This window comes from Trichophyton verrucosum, assembly GCF_000151505.1.
Source record: "Trichophyton verrucosum HKI 0517 chromosome Unknown contig00124_1.f1.exp, whole genome shotgun sequence".
Lineage (NCBI taxonomy): Eukaryota > Fungi > Ascomycota > Eurotiomycetes > Onygenales > Arthrodermataceae > Trichophyton > Trichophyton verrucosum.
The window spans coordinates 10168-29293 of NW_003315552.1; the positions used below are offsets into that span (position 1 = coordinate 10168).

The 19126-nt window shown below is 47.4% G+C and overlaps 5 protein-coding genes across 5 annotated transcripts; 2 read left to right on the forward strand and 3 right to left on the reverse strand.

The window, feature by feature from the left end:
• TRV_01655 (MFS maltose permease, putative) lies at positions 1 to 1746 on the reverse strand (the record flags this gene model as incomplete). Its single annotated transcript, XM_003024110.1, has 2 exons — positions 1 to 1359; positions 1426 to 1746. The coding sequence occupies 2 exons, from the start codon at positions 1744 to 1746 to the stop codon at positions 1 to 3; spliced, it is 1680 nt and encodes a 559-aa protein (XP_003024156.1).
• A 415-nt stretch (positions 1747 to 2161) lies between these two features.
• On the reverse strand, positions 2162 to 3212 carry TRV_01656 (uncharacterized protein; the record flags this gene model as incomplete). The annotated part of the gene is made up of 3 exons (XM_003024111.1): positions 2162 to 2454; positions 2529 to 2632; positions 2749 to 3212. The coding sequence occupies 3 exons, from the start codon at positions 3210 to 3212 to the stop codon at positions 2162 to 2164; spliced, it is 861 nt and encodes a 286-aa protein (XP_003024157.1).
• A 1123-nt stretch (positions 3213 to 4335) lies between these two features.
• TRV_01657 (uncharacterized protein) lies at positions 4336 to 5625 on the forward strand (the record flags this gene model as incomplete). The annotated part of the gene is made up of 1 exon (XM_003024112.1): positions 4336 to 5625. The coding sequence occupies one exon, from the start codon at positions 4336 to 4338 to the stop codon at positions 5623 to 5625; it is 1290 nt and encodes a 429-aa protein (XP_003024158.1).
• Positions 5626 to 6976: 1351 nt separating this feature from the next.
• On the reverse strand, positions 6977 to 14544 carry TRV_01658 (uncharacterized protein; the record flags this gene model as incomplete). Its single annotated transcript, XM_003024113.1, has 2 exons — positions 6977 to 7121; positions 7157 to 14544. The coding sequence occupies 2 exons, from the start codon at positions 14542 to 14544 to the stop codon at positions 6977 to 6979; spliced, it is 7533 nt and encodes a 2510-aa protein (XP_003024159.1).
• Positions 14545 to 15151: 607 nt separating this feature from the next.
• TRV_01659 (uncharacterized protein) lies at positions 15152 to 18405 on the forward strand (the record flags this gene model as incomplete). Its single annotated transcript, XM_003024114.1, has 2 exons — positions 15152 to 15319; positions 15382 to 18405. 2 exons carry the CDS (start codon positions 15152 to 15154, stop codon positions 18403 to 18405), a joined length of 3192 nt encoding a protein of 1063 aa, XP_003024160.1.
• Between the last annotated feature and the right edge of the window lie 721 nt (positions 18406 to 19126).

Genomic DNA, 19126 nt, shown 5'->3' on the forward strand with positions numbered 1-19126 from the left:
CTAGGGCTCAACGTTCCCAGAGTCTTTCTCTTTATATGTGTCAATCACATTGGTTGCCACCTCTTCGCTGAACACATCGACCTCGGTAGAAGCAAACTTCCGTGCACTAATCCCACGCTCAAATAGGACGTCGAGCTCGGCAAAGGACCTTCCTTGGGGTTCCGGGAGGCGGAAGTAACTGTAGACGATGCAGCAGAAGCAGATGCCTCCCCAGAAGAAACCGGCATAGTTACCCCAATTCCATGCACTAGGATTGAGCATAAAAGGGGTCAAAACATTGCATATAATTGCAACGATGTTGTATAAGTTTCGACCTAGCACAATGGTCTTGATCTGGAGTCTCCGTGTTGAAAGTTCGGAGACAATCGAATAGGTAACCGTGCCAACAGAAAGCTGATAGAACAAAGCCCAAACGATCATCATACTTCCAGTAGCAAGGGATCCCGCGTCCCTGTGTGACTGTGGCACCAGACCGAGGAATCCCATAACCATCAACATGGCGCAAAGGCCACATAGACCAGCAAGGTAGAGGGTCCTCCGGCCAATCCCGAAGGACATTAGGCCCCAAGCACCAAAGACTCCAACCATATTAATAGCATACTGCCCCATAGCAAACGAGTAGGCATGGGATGAGGACAATCCCGCCTGTTCCAGGAAGTAGGTCGAATAATTCGAAAAGGAGTTGCCGCTAAGGTTCTGCATAGCCCAGACCATGCATACGATTTCCGTTCGACGAAGGTCTGTTCCCTTAAAACAGTCCCAGTAGGTGGCTCCACGTGTAATTTTAGCCTCTAAAGCTGTTGTATGAAGCATCATCGCAATGGTCTCATCGGCATTGAAATCACTCTCGTCACTCCGACTAGTCAGCCGGAGAAGCGAGCGTTTTGCATCTGCAATGCGACCCTTCCTGACTAGCCACCATGGTGATTCTGGGGCCATGTAAATTGCAATTGCGAGTGGTAATGGCCACATCCACTGTAGTGCATAGGGTATTCTGAAGGACCATTCATCTTCTCGATCCAACATTGACCGGATTACTCCTATGCCTATGAGCTGCCCAAGTCCCCAGCAGAGGTTAACATAGGTTGTCAGGTAACCACGTAGTGCCACGGGGCACACCTCGGAGGCATAGGTGATGGTAAGGGTCTGGAATACACCCCATGGAATGCCACAGAGGATTTCGCCCGCAAGAAGAGTTTGTACGTTCTGAGCGGTAAAGAAGAGGGATATAAAGGCAGCCAACCAGGCCAGAGATCCCAGGATTGTCCACCGATAACCAAAGCGTTCCGAGACCCATCCATTCAGGAATAAGCCGAATATCTCACCTACAGCTGCACCATTGCTGAGACCAGCTTGCCACTAAGTAAAAATTAGTATACCAGACTCCAAATATCCGTATCCAAGAAGGTTTGCTAGCAAACATACAGGCGCTGGAACTTGATAAGTTCCATCTTCTAGCCGTACTCCAAACTTTTGGTTGAATTGCCTGAAAGCGTAAAAGTTGCTTATCAGACTGATGTCGTAGCCTTCCATAACAATGCATGTTGAGATCAAAATGCTCCATGCTAGTGCCTTCGGATAGAGCCTTATTCCTTGCAGCAGCGTCATTTTTCGCTCCTTGTCCGTAGCAGCTTTCGCATTCTGAAAGATATCTGCAATCGGCGCATTTTCACCATCACTCTCTCCCACCGACAATCGAGTCGAACCAACATTGCTCGCATCGATGTCTTTCTTTTCGGACGCCATTTCTACCCCAAGATGGCTTATTCGTTCTCGTCCTACACAGTCTGATAGTGTCACAGATAGGCACGTCAAGATTCGCTGTTGCTGAGCCGTGCGCGTGTGGGCGGGAGAAGGTTAATATTTCGTTCAGGTCGACATCAGAGAGACATTATCCGGTAGTTATGTTGTATGGGTATGGATAGTACAAGGTACCGACACTGCCGTCCTGGAACCGGCTGCGAAGAATAATCCAGCAACACGCGAGCGCAGGCTCCGTCGAAGTCCTCGCCCGGGGTTTTATATAGCGAGAGCCGGAGCTCGCTTTGCGGTGGGGAAGCCTCGGCCGCTCTGCTGGGATACGAGGCCGATAATTAAATCGTCACACTCAACCTGGCTCAACGGACGCGATGGGAGAACATTCTCGAAGCAGCTCCTGTGCTTATCTCCGTTGCAATCGAGATAATGCATTCACCTTGACTTGCGCCGAGCTTGGGGGTGAGCGAGCTTTCCCTTTTTGCCTCGCCGGTTCGCGAGCATATTTTTGGCTTTCAGGGTGGAGGAGAAAAATCAGCCAATCAGCAGCCAAGATAAACTCGATAAAAATGCCATTGGCAGAAGCTGCTAGATACATAAAAACGGGGATACGGAGTAAAAGAATGGGCATTTCGGCAGGTAAGAAGAGAAAGTCAGGCCAGAGTGTCTTATGACTCTTGGTGTTCTTACCAACTGGGGCTGGATGGAGGAACTATTGACGGGGTTGGGGACCTGGGAACAGAGAAGTTGCGGTCAAGTTCAATGTTACATACTTAGTGCATTGTAGCTTTCCCTGAAGACAATTAAGACATGGCGCAGTTTGAGAGAGAGAGAGAGAGATAATAGTACATTCAACTGAAAGGGCGGATCAAGTGATCTATATACACAATCCATCAACTCCGTTCCCATGCCAGAAAGAAACCATGGCGTATGATACAACCCACCTAAACAGCACGACAGAGAACGAGTCCTCCGATTTTCTTCTCCACGCACTGCCGTGACTCTAGAATCCCACAATCTGTGCTCAGGAACAAACATTCACCAGGGTTCCTCAACCCAGCGATTGTGCGGCTCTTTGACCCTCTGACAATGTCCCGCAATGCTTCTGTATCCACGTATATCCGGCGAGTAGGCTTGCTGACCATTGATAGTTTGGAGAGCACTGGCTGGCTCTGCCAGTACTTGAGGCCCAGCCATAGTCTTCTTGACGCAATATTGGCTTGGGTCACTGGTTCGATTGGTTCTAATTCGTCATTGACTGCAGGTATATTCAGCAACATGTGCTGCGGTGGTGGTGTTGGTCCTCCTCGAACGACAGATGACAAGAACCCGGCCTCGACAAGGGCATTGGAGAGCGCAAGATGAAGATTCGAATTCGGGATGGACGTTAGAGCCAGTCGAGCCTTGCTGGCATTTGAAAGATGTGAACAGACGTGTGCGAGATTGACGAGCGACATCGTGGCCAGCTCCGAAATGTGTGCCAATATTAAAACAAGAGGGAACCCTTGTTTCAACAACCAGACTCCTCTTCCGGTATCGTTGAGACAATATATAGGATGATGGAAATGGAACAGGCAGCTCCAACAACTGTCCTAAAACTTTTTAGAGAGAGACCAGGTTAGTGTCTTTTACCCTTATGAGTGGGTGTCACGTCAAAATACTAACTGTAGATATACAATTGGCAAGGGTATCAACCGTTGCACTGTTCCCGCTGCCGTCGCTGTCCCTCCTAGTTCTTCTTCCTCTTCTTCTTCCCGCGTTCTTCAATCTTGAGATGCGAAGGAGCCCTTCCAGTTTGGGCAAATTTGAGATCTGCGGATAATAATTAATGCGGGAAATTACTAATCAACCTATTTGGTAATACATGACTAATAACTCTGTTAAGCGCCGGCAGCTTAGGTCGCACCTTCTGATTGGTTGGAGATTTGGGCTGCGCATACTCCGTACAACCGACGCAGAAGTTGGGACGATAAGAAGGCAACAAAAAGGAGGAGAACCAGCCAGCAACGAAAAGATAGACTCTTGTTTTGCGTCTCTTCTCTGGCTTTTACTCCCCTGGAGGCTTGCTGTACAGCCTGGTAGTTGTGCAGTGGAAGGTTTTATTCTCGGCACCCGCCAGCTGTTCAACTGCTCCATAGACATAACTGTCTAAAGGACGGTGCTAAAGATGCCCCCCCTCCCAGGCGAAGAACGGCTTCTGACCGTGTAAGTAATTGACTTAGATACATTTGAAAGTCTGTACATTGTTGCTGATAGAAATTCCAGGTTCTCGGATGTTCATTATTACTTTACGGCCCCCTCCCCGCAGCCTACACACCACAGATTCGATAAGGGCTCCTATCTCTATATCTACCACAACCCTACTCAGGGTGGGTCCAGAATTGAGATTGCGAACAATCCTGGGACCCGTGAACAGGATGCCTTCAACGGCTGTAGGTCGTCTATTTCATATATATATAGATTGGGTTTAGCAGTGTTGTTAAGCTCTAACTGTTTGCAGCTTTGTCATCTATCCACCTACGAACTTCTGATACCTTCCCAACACTCTTTACACTTACGGTGGATGGATGTCGAAACAGTATGGGGGTGTCTCCTCCAACTCATGTCAGCACTGAGCATGAATGGCGCTTAGGATGGATGAATCCAGTGGATAGAAGTATATCATACTTTCGTCTGCATACGCTTGATCTATATTTCTGGACTCTGGACGATGCAAAACAATTCTTAGCTACCGTTAAAAGGTTGCTAGCCCCCAATCAGCTGGAAAATATACAGCAAATCCAGCCATCTTCCCAGCAAGCTCCAATGAGTGCTGTGGTACAAAACCTGGAGAAGGTTGCGATATCAGATCCTGGTTATCAGCAGCAGCAACAACAACATCAGCAGCAAATAAGGCCTGATGTTCATAGCATAAAGAACATCCCGCCGCCGCCACCTCCGCCTCCACATCCAACCATGCAGCCCACGCCTCCCGTTATTCCCGCCAGTGTCCAAGTTGTGACCCAACCTGTTAGCCCGATAGATGATGCGGCATCTCATGCATCAACTGCCCAGGAAAAGAAAGAAGCCCCGGCATCGTACGCTCCCCTTGCGTATAATCCTGCTGCCCCACCAGCTCCAGAGCCCATAAAACCTCGCGAGGCGACTCCTCCACCCCCCGATGCTGCCGAAGGCACAGGACTTTCCACCCCGGGCATGGGAATGACTTTCGCACCACCTCCTACTGGAGAAATCGAGAGCCCCCAACCTGTTCAGCCTCATGGTGTGGGGAATGTTAGCGGTTCTAACCCGCAGCCTTACACAGTTCCAGGAGTCCAGGGGACATACTCGCCTGCATCTTCGAGTATTAATCAGCAATCATACACCCCAGGACACCCCCCACCCGGTGGTATGTCTTTTGGACCTCTACCAACAACTGCCACTGTCCCTCCGACAGCTCCTCCAACTACTGCGGCTAGCCATCGTGGAAGCTATGGTTCAACCTTTGCGCCGCCTCCTCAGGACCCTAATGCACACTTGTATGGCCAGCAGACTTTTGGGCCTCCACCAGTTAACCAATATACTCAGCATCTGGCTCAAAACCATAGTCATCTTACCCGACGAGAATCCCAGGCTTCCCAGCACTCTGCTGGTGGATATAGCTATAACTATCCACAGCAGCAACAGCAACAGCAACCGCAGCAGCAGCAGCAGCAACCCAGGCCAAGCGACTATTCCATACATCAGCAGGTCTATAATCCATCGGGGTCCGATCAGCCTCCCACCACCAACAGGAATGAACCTGCCAAGTATAGCAAACTTGGCAACAGTGCAATGCGAATGGAAAAAGGGGTTAATAAACTCTTCAAGAAATTGGAGAATAGGATATAAGTTATGACAACTCGAAGTTTGAGGATATAGGTAGCTTTTTGACGATACGACAGATGAATTTTCTAACATACTACATGACTATCTACATTCAATCTTGCGTTTATGTTTCATCATTAAGGCCTTCAAGCAAGCGTTTTTCTCCAACATTATACTATATTATTTGCTAGGAGTTTAATATTAGCATCAGGGGACAAGTAAAATCACATTTTTCAACACTCACGCGGCCTAGCTGACAAGCAACTTACTCCGCCTCGAGAAACATAAAGGCTAGGGTAGCTGAAAATATTGCCAGCAGTGGTCTCCTGTAGCGAGGCAGCCACAGATGTACTTCAAGCCTTGAATGACGAAACGTAAATGGAACTAGCTGATTCGGTACGAAAGGCTTAAACGGAGACGGGCGATCCTCGCCCATGCGACCTCGTATTTAGGCAAAGGAGGCAGTGAAGGAATCCTTCGAGAATCACTCTGCGGCTGAGTCTTGAGCGCCTGATGGCACCTATTTAGGTTGTAACAATAAAGTTTGCTACTATATTTACTTTGGTAGAGAAATTATATATATAATGCACCAAAAGTCCTTGTTAATAAATAATTTCTACTTCCCGACAATAAAAGAAAATCATAAAATGACAAACTGAGGCCGTTAATAATATCAAACCAATCTCTATACCTTCAAACTCCAATTCAAACCCGCCATTTTCCAACAGGGCACGACTCTTCGCTCTCTGAACCCACTGATAATACTCTAATTATCGACATTCGCCTTGAACGGTAGCCGTTTCGAGATCAATATGTGTTTTTCATCCAGTGATCGTGATTATGAGCCGCCGCCCCGAAAATCTAAGTTATACAATCAAAAACCAACTCATGGTTATCCTAAGAAAAAGTACAAGAATCACGGTGACTTCATTGACGGCGGAGGCTATGGAAACAACAGCAGTGGCTCCTACTGGGGTGGCCATCATGGGCATCATGGAGATGGCGGTGGTGGGGGTTGGGGCGGCTGTGACGGTGGCGGAGGAGCGGGAGGGGGGGGTGGTGATGGCGGAGGCGGCGGCGGCGGAGGGTGTTGATGAAACCTAACTTATGTTCACTTCTAACCGCTTATTGGTTAAGTAATGTCCAAACGGGCTGTTGGTGATTAATGGCCAAGAGTTCTCCCGAACCTAGCAGGAAAGACTAGATATAAGGTCGTTTAATTGTCCATAAATGTGTTATATCAAAGTCTGAATATCTGAAGTGCCAGAACGCTTCTGTGCTGTTATACAGAAAAAAGCCAAAAAGTGAGAATCTGTAAACGAGTGTCGCAAGTCATTATTCGTAATCAAAAGGGTATACAACTGTATTAGCGCCATTATGGTGGAGGGACAGCTGCATCTGGTAGTCTGCTCTGTGGGGTAATTGTATCCTTGGTTTCGTTTTGGATTTTGGGAGGCTGCTTGTTTGGATTGACAGCATGGAACTGGTGCCACGAGCTAAGAGATATAGTTAGCACAGCTCTAGAAATGATAGAGCAGCCAAGGTCTAAACTTACTCAGGGGCGTAGAGAACATATCTAGCCATTGCTTCCCGGAAGCGACTTTTGTACTCCTTAGGGCTGGTCACTGTCGGCCGGTTCTTACCACCTCCTGCAAACCCTCGGTCTTTAATCCAAGACTCCAATTTCTTGTCCCAAGTGTAAGTTCGGATGCAATCAATAATGCCAACCACAATTTCTTGCTTGCTCTCATCTATAGCGATCATGAGAGAGTAGTCCATGACATTCTGGCGTGCGAGGAATAGCGTATCATTCCAGACGCTTTGGCTAAGTAGTTTTTTCGAGTGTTCTCGAGTGAAAAGTGGGCTCTCGTAGATGAACTCAACCATATTTTCATCAAGCAGGACTTCATTTCTTTCTCCGGTGCTTTGAACCTTCCGGTTACGCATAGAACCCTTGAGGTCAAATATCCTAGTTGGAGTACGGTCGTAGAACAAGTTTTCCATAATCAGTAGAAACCAGTTGAATTCCACTCCCGTTACCGGATTCTTGATAATGACTTGGTAAAAACCAAACATTTTTGCGATCACAGAAGGAAGTTCATGGAACAGCGCCTCAGACATGATCTGGAAGTAATCAGGTGCAAATTTCAAGAAGGCTTGAGTCTCTATGGTTGAAAGCGACTTAAGTATAAATCGATCGTCTAGTGTCTTAAGGAAAACTGATTTCGTCTTCCCTCCTTTGGAATCCCATTTCATGCACCGAGAAAGTGACTCGACAATACGGTCAGCAACACCACATTTTCTGCGAAGAGCGTCGAATTGCTCAGCATAAAATACTTTGCAAAGCATCTTTGCTTGGCCCTCTTGGAATTGATATTTGAGGTGTGTGCCGGTACTTCGAAGCAACGACTGTTCAACCTCGGGTCCCGCATCAACATTTACTGAATCGCTTGCTTCGTTCTGTTCCTGGATACTTTTCAGCTTTTGCTGGTAATCTTCGGAGTTCAAAGCAAAAGCAATCAACGAGCTCGGCTCATCTTCCCTGACAATAATATCGCAATCCGCAAAGACATGGTCAGAGTCGCTAAGCGGATAATCCAAGGGAGCCCAGCCACTTGCGGAACGTTCAGCCCAGAAGTTAGTAAGCATTTTTACCAAGGAGGTTCGCTCATGTTTCGGAAGCTCCTTGAGGTCTAGGGCGATTTCATCCGGTGACAGTGAAGCAGCCTCATCGCTTGGTTCTATATTCCGGCTATCGTCCAAATAGTTCTTTTCACCATCACTGTGCTCATCTTCGCCATCTCCTCCTGAAAGGTTTTGCTCCGTTTGATCACCATCACGCAAACTTTCATCAGAAGTCCGCCGCTCCTCAATGATTTTATCAGGAGTCTCCGGCCGAGCAACTGGTGGTTCGGCAGCTTCAACAATTTCTGTAGTTGGGGCTACGGGCTCTTCCTTCTGTACTATCGCTGTGGGCGCACTCATAGGAAACTCTTCATAACCAGGCTCACGTTCCTCCACAGCATCCCTGACACTTTTGTATACTTCAACAATTGGTTTGGAAGATGCCATTGGGTAAGCTCGCGATTGTTTTCCTTGAGCAGCACGTCGGTGATTTTGCATTATTCGTTCCTTTTGGAATTCTCGACTTAATTCCTCGAAATGTCGAGTAAGATAAGAAACATGAGAGCTTTTCTTTGCAACTGAGCGGGGTATTAAAGAAGGGCCGCCAGGTAATTTTGGTGATTTCAATCCTGCGAGTCTAAGCCGCTCTGAGAAGCGCTGCCTTTTAGATGTGAAGGTTCCTTTACCGATTTCAGCCGGCTTTTCTCCACTAGGTTTCAAGGGTTTATCTTGGGGTAATACTGGGCTAGAAAGTGGCTGTCGTGAATGTGCTGGCTGTGATAGCGTTCTCATTAAGGGCGGGGACTTTCCTTTGAAGTTATAGGGCCCTCTATCACGGGGGCGAGGTAAACCTGAAGGACGCTTGACGGCTTCTATGACATCGTGGCTGTTTGAATTACTATCAACGCTCGAGCGAGGCTCACTTGGTATCTCAACTTCGTTCACCGGGGGATTTGGTGTATCATTGGCTGTTGAATTATCGGGGTGGTTGCTATCAACGTTGTCAGGCGTATTAGCCTTTGGAGGAGATAGCTTTTCAACCAGATTTGATGGGATAGCCAAATCCAAATGCCGGAATTCGTTTTCAGAGGCGATTATAGGTTTCATTGGCGATATGTCACCTGCTTCCTGGGGGTCCGCACCTGGTGTGGGAGTTTGAGGATTCGGTTCTTCACCTTCAATCTGCTTTATCGGCTTTGTGGTGTGTTCTTCCACCACCGAGGCTAACATATGCTTCGCCTCTTGTGGTGACAGTGTCATCCTTCTTGTCAAACGAGGCGAGCCTGAAGGAGTTGTAACCCCCTCCTCTGTTTCAACTGGTATCGCTCCGGATTCTTCACTTGATGTGAGGGAAGTCACAGACACATCTCTATCTAGGAAAATTTTCTTGAGCTGTAAAGTCGCCAATCGCCTGATGTCCTTCTCAGATGGAAAATAGTTCCGCTCGAATTCGGCAAATATTGCGTCCCATTCAACGACCTTTTCTTGTGTTGAGATGATAACGGTATTCAAAGGAATAACCTCCCAGTACCGGGTGTTCATGTACCGGGCTTGATGCTCCTTAATAAGTGCAAGATGATCATCATTAGCGCGCTTATTAAGTGCTTCAACTTCCTGCTGGCAAGCTTGTGCTATTTCGGGCATGACACTTTCAACATTTATGGATTTAAGTCGTGCTTTGACTGATGCCATAAATTTATTTATCCTTCTCTGCGCTGCAAGGTAGACTTCATTACGGACCCTCAGGTCTTTATCCACTTTCCAAGTGACTCTTGGGCGAGGAACAATGATTTCCAGCAAGTTGATGGGGTCGTAGTGTATTCGTAGAGCCATATCTTTAAGCCCAAAGTACCGTAGATGATCTCGATGCAGATCATGGGGGCAAACCCCAGCTCGAGCATGCAAGTCAGCGCTGGAGAACGAAAGCTCTAGATATTTTCCAAATGAATACCGCCAGGTACTATCCGACATGGGCATCGCGGGCGTCTCATTGCCACACTTCTTGCAGCAACTCCACATTAGAATTGTGTCTTGAAGTCCCCGTAGTTTTGACGGGTACGGTTGAACGAATACGCTGACTTGGGCTTCGCCGTGAACGTATTGACGATGGTGTTCGAACATTCGTTCCTCACAACCGTTTGCTGCACAAACAGCATTTGCACTATGGCATAAATCTTCAACGTATTGCCCAAGGGTGCAATCCTCCTCAAACAGCTTATTATCAATTTCGTGTTGATTGTAAAATGCTAGCGCAAAAGTATCGGGGCCAGCGCATGGAATAGACGTTTTTGTACAGACCAAACTATACAACACGACTATATTTTGATGAGCATGCGGGTCAAAGAGATTCCTGTTCCCCGATATATATGCTTCCCATTGCCGTTTTTGAGTTTCGTAGTGATGCAACGCTCTGTCATATTCAGCATCATGAACTGCATGGATTACTTCTTTCACTTTACTGGATGCACCAGATAATGACTCGTGTATCATCTCCGGAGTGATCAGGAAGAATTTCTCGGATTTCGTTTTCTCTTCCGGAGAGGACTCTTGGGAGAAGTCTTGGTCACGCAGGCGTTTAAGATAGGCAAGTTGGCGTTCTAAGGCTCGCGCGCGCATAAGAAGGTATGGTTGATGGAATTTCACAAATGGAGAGGCTGACAACAGCTTAACTTGATGTTTCTCTACCATGTCTTCGTAGAAAGCCGGAGGAGGAACATCGCTTTCATCCGGTTGGCCCTGTGTTAGTATGGCAGGTAGGCTTTTCTCAGGCGCAGACACTTCATTACCAAAATCTCCATCTGTTGGGACGGGGGTATCAGCTGTTTCACTTTTGACAGTGTAAGAAGTTGAGTCATCGCCTGATTGTGTGCCTGGGGGATTTGGGCTTTTTTGCCCTGATTGAGCAAGCTTAGAGGGAGAGGATGGAATTTTTGCAAACTCATCCCTCATTAAGCAAGTCTCAAGTTTCAAATTGTACACCACGTACACCATGAATTCTGTGATCCGCTTAATCTCGACGAGAACATCATTGTTAGCACCACGAAGTACAATTGTGCATCCCAGTTCCTTTGGACAGCCGGAAATGTACACGTATGTCTTTTTGCGTTTGCCATAAACGTAAGTCTTCAAATCAAAACTCCCGCAGTGGCCGGTGTAAGATAGAGACGCAGCCAGACGATCCATAGAGGTGATAATCCTAGTCTGTGTGCAACGCGAGACAGCTTCCACGACAGACTCCTTAACGTTGCAAACCGTGGCAATGTTCGCTTTTTCTAGCAACTGCAGGGCTAAGCCAGACACATGTTTTGTGACCAACAGTAAGTTAGGGCTAAGAGCTGCTATTCGGTTGACGAGGTTCTCTAGAAACTCCCGTTCTTGACGAATAACTGGCTCCAAGCTCATGAAGTGCTGCTGTTGGCGCGCGTATTCCAAGGCAAAGGTAACAATGAGGATCCTGGGGTGTGAGATATTTCTCGGCATACTCTTTAGAGCTAGATTTTTTGTAAAAACCAGACCAGAAACATAAGCTGTATCACTCGGTCGGCCGCCCGGGATCTTTTTAAGCTTGACATAATGGCGAATATCCATATCATCACCATGCTGGACATCAGGTTCGACGTCATCTGTTGCCTTCAATAGAATAGGCAGGAGTGCGGTTTCCCAGCTTTGACAGTTCGGTACTGATGAATCACGTAGCTGCTGGTGCAGCAGTTTGCGCACATGGTCTAGACTGGCTTTATTTAGCTCAATGGCAGGCGCCCCAGCACCTCTCATGGAGGCACTCCTGGTCATTTTGAACCCAGTAGTTGCAGGGTTTGCTGGAGTGGTGAATGCTGGGGCACTTATATCGTGTATATGATGGAGAGATGGGTTTTCCTTCGAATTTCGGGGAGAGATCCGTTGGTGAACGCTGCTTGCAACGCTCAAATTTCGCCTCCTAGCTGAACGTGGCAAATTAATAGCACGAGAACTACTAACACTCCCATCGTCTATGTCACGCGAAGGATATAACCCACTCTTATCGCCAAAACGAGAGCGACCTTTTTTAACAGCAGCAAGCAGACCTCCAAATGTAGCCTTCTCAGAATCTCCGCCGCTTCGCGACAGTGAGCCTTCACCAACAACTGAGAACAAGCTTGGCTGGTCCTCTTCACTTGAAGCATCATCGGAAAGATATTGGGCTAAGTCAGGATCGATGATATTATCTCTATGGAATGCAGGCAATTTGTCACCAAGAGTATCATCTCCAAAGCGCCTTTGGAATGGCGCTCTTTCGTCATGGTAGGGTTTGAAGTTGCGTATGTATTGTGTCCTTGAATGGTGTCTTTTATGTGGAACCGAATGCGACCTACTTATTCCTGACTTCAAAGATCTTGATGAGGTTGGCCGAGCAAGTTGACGATCCGAGTCTATTTCCAGGATAGCTGATCGTCTATGATTTCCATCACCAGTACGTCGTGTGGCGGGTATTGCCATGGTCGGGGTTTTTAGTACATGATCTAGAGACTGTGATACGGTAGAGCTAGCGTCGTCTTCTCCTATATTGCTGAGACTCAGGTGATCCCCCGGAGACTCCAACCCCCTAGTATTGATAACGACTGGGTTGCGCACTTCATCGCCAGAAAAATCGGAAGAATCGTCCCTTGGGGCATTGATAACAGCGTCGCATGGTTTGCAGACTCTAATGGAACCAGAATATCCAAAAGAAGCTCCAGAGATAAGGGTAGTGCATTTAGCATCGAAGATTTGTCCGCAAACCCTGCAATGGTGCTTTCTTCTAAAAGTTGAGAAAGGCTCGCCACAGTAAAAGCAATCTTTTGCGTTTTCGTCTCTCATCCAAAACTCCTTGCTAAGCAGTTTATTCTTGATGCTGGTTTGCGCCTCGCTTTGGCCCCATCGTGGATAGAAAGGATAGTTGTTCGTTTGGCTGGCTTTCTCAGATTCCTTTTGAACATGTTTTGAAGTATTTCCAGTGGTGGAGACTGTTTGGGAAGATTCTGAGGATGAAATGCTAGGAAATACAAATCTAGGAACATGCGGCTGGGTAACACGGGGCGGTAACTTCTCTTTAGGTACGTTAATTGATGCCTTTGATGAGTGTGCCGAGGGGATCCCATGATCTGTCATGGACACTGACGTGTCTAGCGTAGCGATGGTATTTCCATCGTTAGTTGAACCACCAAACTTGGACATGCTATTTGAGATGGAGGTTGGGCCAGAATCCATGGCTAGTGATACATTGGAATCCTCAGGATAAGTATCTTTGCGCCTATATTTGTCATCATGAGTACTTTCAACTTGGTTAAACTTTTGTTGGGTAGAATACATAGAAGTATCCATTTCAGATAAGCCGCTCCTGGATGCGCTGTTTGAGTATAATTTCGGAGATATTGACCCATCGTGAGATGTCGGTTCAGGAAAAGCTGTTTGGTTGAAGTCGGATTCCTGGAAGTCTCTGTAGCTACCACTGTTTGCCTTTGCCAATAGTATGGGTGATTGAGATCTCATAGCTACGGTGGACTCTTGGGATACTTGACTAGAAGATAGATGGGATGGTCGATCCTTGCGCTCAGAGGTTATTGTATCAGAGTTCATCAGCAGACTAGACGATAAGCTCCCGGAATTACTTCTGTGATGATGATGGCCATCTTTAATAGCATTCACATTTATCTCAGTCACAGTGGGGTCTGCTGTAGCTGGTTGGTGTACCTTAGATAATGGTAGTAGTGGAGACTTTAATGGGTTTCCGGCGGGTATCGATGTCTTAGATGAGACGCTCGCAGCTTTGGAAGAAATCTTGATGGTTTTAGGCTGGCTACTTCCGGCTCCCTCTGAGAGCGATGGGAATGTTCCCATGACGGGGGAGTTTGCAGCCGAAGCCTGTGTCGAGGCTATATGAGTAGATGAAGTGTCTGCAAGGCGAGCACCAACAACCGGGGCTTTTGAGGAATCATTGTTTCCTGGGTCCTGGGATAAAGCGTCTGCAGCTTTGCTGGGGCCGCCAACCATTTCCCTAACTCCCCCAACAGATGCTTTGAAAATGTTGTAAAGGCCGCTTAATCCACCTTGGAGATCTCCCACCAGACCCTTGTTATCGATGGCTACGGATCGAACCGGTGGATTCGTGTATTCATTAAACACGGTGAGGGTTCCCATCTGTGAAGCAGCGCTGTGTATCTGATCTAGGGCCTCTGTTAGGTTCTCCTTTTCAGCTTCACTAGTGATAGAAGTGTGGGAGCCACGCCGAGACCGCCTGCAGAGTGGGAGGAATATAGAGGAAGCCGAGGGGCTCGAAGGTTCTTGCGCGTTGGATGCCATAGTTGAAAAACGTCGGGAGACTTCTTGAGGAAGACTTGGGCGCCCATATCCTTTAACTCCGTTGCCGCAAACTCTTCATTCGAATAAATGGACCGACTATAGCCGTTACCAGATATCTCGGGGAGTTGTTGTGACGTTGATCATGCTGCCTGGTTGTTGTATTTGTCGGTCAAGGCGGCATATAGCCGGTGCTTCCAAAAGGTAATAGACACTGTATCAAAAGAAAGGACAAGGATGGCAATCTCTGTGGCCCGAAGTGTAGTTGTGTTGGTACCTGACGCTTGTGAATAATGGAAAAAAGGTAATGGATGTCTGATGCTTCTCCTTGATATCGACATAAAACGTCACAGCCTGGATGCCGGCGCCAGTGGAAACCAATCAAAACCTCGTAAAAGTATTATGTAATATCACTTGACCCTCATCCGGCGGCTGTGTTAGTTAGCCGCACCAGCCTTTATTTAGTTACCTCCGCGAAGCGCGACAACAAAACGGCCAAAGTGAGATAGGGAGAATGCGAACGACAGACGAGATTTTCTACCTTCTGCCGAGCTCACAGACAAAATGAGTCCTGATTCGGATTCTCTGAGTTTGGATATACTAAACCAGGATGGAACTGCTGAAGAACTGGATCGAACCGCTGGTAGCAACTGCTATAAGCCAGAGTGCCGACAAAAATGATCCGAATCTCAGGCCCAGGGAGCTTAAAACGACTGTTGACGATGGAAAAAACTTTCGCATACCTGTTACGCGCCCTAAATATGCCCAGCTACTAGAGGTACTTACTTCCCCTTTAGCTAATGAGCTGTATCAGTTGCTAATCAGTTGTTACCCCAATAGTGGCTACCGGAAGCACCCACTCCGCAAGCTATTCTTTCCGATAGCCATACGTTCATTTCTGCCAGATTCTCTGAGCGTGTTTGTCAGAATTTCAACTGGAACAATAACTCGTATAGTCGATCAAACGTGACACCGTGTCTTCTACGAATTAAGCAGTGTGAAATCGTTATTGCAAAATCAAACAAGTTCCCTCCAGAAATATCTCTTTATATTGATGAAATTAAACTTGAAGGGTGTGAAAAAGAGGGGGTATTTGGAAATCCGGGACACATTGTTCAGTGTAAGGCTGTTATTGAGCTGAAGGATAAATGGTTCCGCAAAATACATATCCTGGGGCCGACGGTGCCGAGCCCACGGAATGATGAATCTGGGCGCCCAAAATCACAGGCCGATGCTCCTACTCCTAATAACGGAGGAAACTCAAAACCTACAGGTCATCATGATAATTCAACACGGGAAAACGGATGGCATACCCAACCACCTGTAATTATATCGCAAACATCCAGAGCTCAGGAAAATAAGGATTCTGTGGCAGTTCAGTTATCAAATGCCCAAGAGCCACAGCAGGCTTTACCACCGAAGAGCACGATCCCTAAGAACAGGCCGCGGAGCTCACCTACAGTAGAGCATTCAACCAAAAATGATGACAAGCAGGCTGGTCAAACTACGCCATTACCTGTAGCCACAGACTCGTCTTCTATAACTTCTTCCCCACGCAGACAATCATACTCCAACAGCGTTGGCAAAGCCACACAGAAGGCGCACCCAATTCCATCTCAAACTGACCAACACGAAGTTATATCATCACTTGAAGAAAGGACCACTTCGGCGACTTGTCCCAGACATTCCTCTAGGTCTCGACATTCGAACAATTTATTCCGCCCAGACGACTCAGAAGTAATCAAGCAAGTTAGTAATAGGGGCTTTTTTAGCAGCTGGAACAAAATACGACGACGTGATGTGATAATACCTGAATCCCAGCTGAATTTGATCGAGTGTGAGGACTCTTGGATACCCCCGGACCCTGGGAAGAAAACTCCCCAGAATTTCGTTCCTCTTGAACTCCTGCAGGAGTGGAGCGAGAGTCATAAAAAAGAAACGAGTTCTATAGGAACCAGCCTACGAAGAAGCCCAACTCTAGGAGAAGGAGCGTCCTCCACTGGCAGCCCGGCCCCTGATGATGAAATAGGATCAGAAGATTGGCCCCCAACATCTCCAGTTCCCCTTGTACCTCTCGACAGCAGCCCACCAAGGAGAAGCGTAAATTCGTCCGCAACCCCCTCCAATAAGCGTACATCAGTCGCTAATCCCACCGATTCTACTGATGCCCCTAACCACCCCCCGCCTACAAATGTACCAGGTTTTGCTACGAAAGCTGAAGAAGTATTCGATGACAAAAGTTGTCCAGATTCTGAAATAGAACTTTCCATTCCCCGGGATTTGTATACCTCGACACAAAACTGTGATACAGGGATGGATAATAATGAAGATGTTACTAGATTGTCCGGGACCATGCTATCACAGCAACTAAAAGTACAGCCTGCGCCTAGCTGCGAGTCAACAAAGCATGATCTTGTTACCCAAAATTCTAGCACAAACAATGATCCATTGGTTGTTACTTCCCAGACCTCTGGGGAATGGAGTGCCGGCTCAGGGAACGTTAATGGCTCTACAAGTATATTGCAGGTCCCCAGGTCATCGCTGGAGAATGCCGACCATAATGCGCTCATCCTTCCGTCAACCAAGGCCTCTGCCTCTGTACCACTGCTTGATAATACCAATCAACAACATAAGCGCAAAGCTGGATCGCCTTCACTCCCACCATATCCAAGAAAAGTTCCGAGGATAGCAGAAGTAGATAGAAGTTCAAGTGCGGCTGTCCCTAGCCACTGGGGTGGTAGAACGTTCGACAAGGTCAAATTCTCTTCTCAAACCGAAGAAATATACTATAAATTCCAACAAGCATACAAAACCTACACCGGTAGCCTGGAAGTATTCAGGAGGGCATGCTGCAGGCTGCAATTCCTCAGAAACGGTTTACTGAAAAGGTCAATACTGTGGGATGATTTTGTTGCTCGTGAAGTGTTGGAATACCAAAACTATTTGCAAAGGTGCGACCAGCGGCACAAGAAACCAAATACGTACGAAGATTACTTCGAAAAACACGCCAAATTTCCATTGTACAAGAGGCGAAATCTGACAGTTAAGAATCTTCAAGCAGTGGTCACCGAGGCTGAAGGTGAGAGCGACTGTGCTAGTGAGCTAGGAGATGGGCCCCGGAAAGAAGCAACCCCTGAGCTACAGTGTACTTCTACCTTAAAACGGACCATTCCAGAATCGCCATGCAAACATGGGATTCAAGACTGGGAGAGCGAGGGCAGCGACTCAGAAACAACCAAGGTTAATTTGGAGGCTTCGTCGCACGATAGGGCTAGTGTTGAGCTTGGGGACGAGCCCTATTGTCGTGTATCCGTCAATAAATCGTGGAAAAGGAAGGCAACTCCTTTTAAAGAGGATGAGGCCAAAGAGAGTGAAGACGAAGATGTATTCCATTCTGTACGCGGTAGTTTACACCGGCCCATTCGTCTAAGCCACGAAATGGACACAGATGGTGTCTCTACCAACAACACCTATCAAAAGTCTTCAGGGTCTTCATCTCTTCTTGCGAAAGGCCCAACTGCCTCGCTCCCTAAGCCAAAAGAACCAAACATGCCATCTAAGGCCAAGCCATCTCGTCCGAAGAGATCACCTGCACCGTCACTCCCCTCACACAGAAATACATCCAGCACCAAGAAGACTAGATCGGCCGCGATACCAGAGCGATCCACTTCGTGGAAGGATCCCAATACATCGTTAAAGGTGTTTTTGAGAGACTATGTGAGGATCCCTGGCGAGTTGGGGACTCTTGATGCAGGCTTAAATTCCGGCGATGTCCCTATCGATGAAGCTGGAGTGGTACTAATAAAGCCTCGCAAGCCGCCGCAGGTTGGGGGGAGAATGAATAGTATGGGCTTCACATTCTAGTAGAACGAAATTTTTTGTTATCTCACTCTCGTTGTCGCTCAGGCCAGAACTGGCCTTTCCACTTTCGAACCCACCAGAACACCAAATCCATGAAAGGACCTCCATCTCCCTCCGTTTGAACGTTCTCGCCTCGTAGGCCATACCAGCCCTCCAGATACCCATCCAGCCTGTGACAGTGAATTCGCGCGGACACCCACGTGAGGAGTTGTGGTGGTTGCGTTCTCGAGCCAGCTGGAGTAGTATATGTAACAAGGCCAGATTCGATGTTTCGGCTAATGAATCTTCTATATGAACCCACTGAATCTCATCCGAAGTGATCATTAGCTAGCTTGATTTATCGGATCTGCTGATTCTTAGCAGCCAGGTTTTCACTCTACCTACTAGTTAAATCCACTGGATCTACCAGATACCCGCTAGCGAGCTACTTCACCAAGCTTCACGCAGAAACATTAACCCATTTTAAATGACTTGCTCTGAGAAAAGAGAATGCTTTTTGCTATACACACATCCACCCCAGATGCCGACTACTACGCCTAATTATAATGACTACTTCTTCAGGTATTGGTCATGCCAATGCATATTTATTGTCTGCCACGACTATTTAGTGGAAATAAAACAAAACGATTCAGTGTATGCCTTGCGACAACTCTATGTCGCTTTCTGGACGTTTCCCAACTTCCCTGTCACACTTGTTCACAGTTTGGCCAGGTCCGCGTCACTC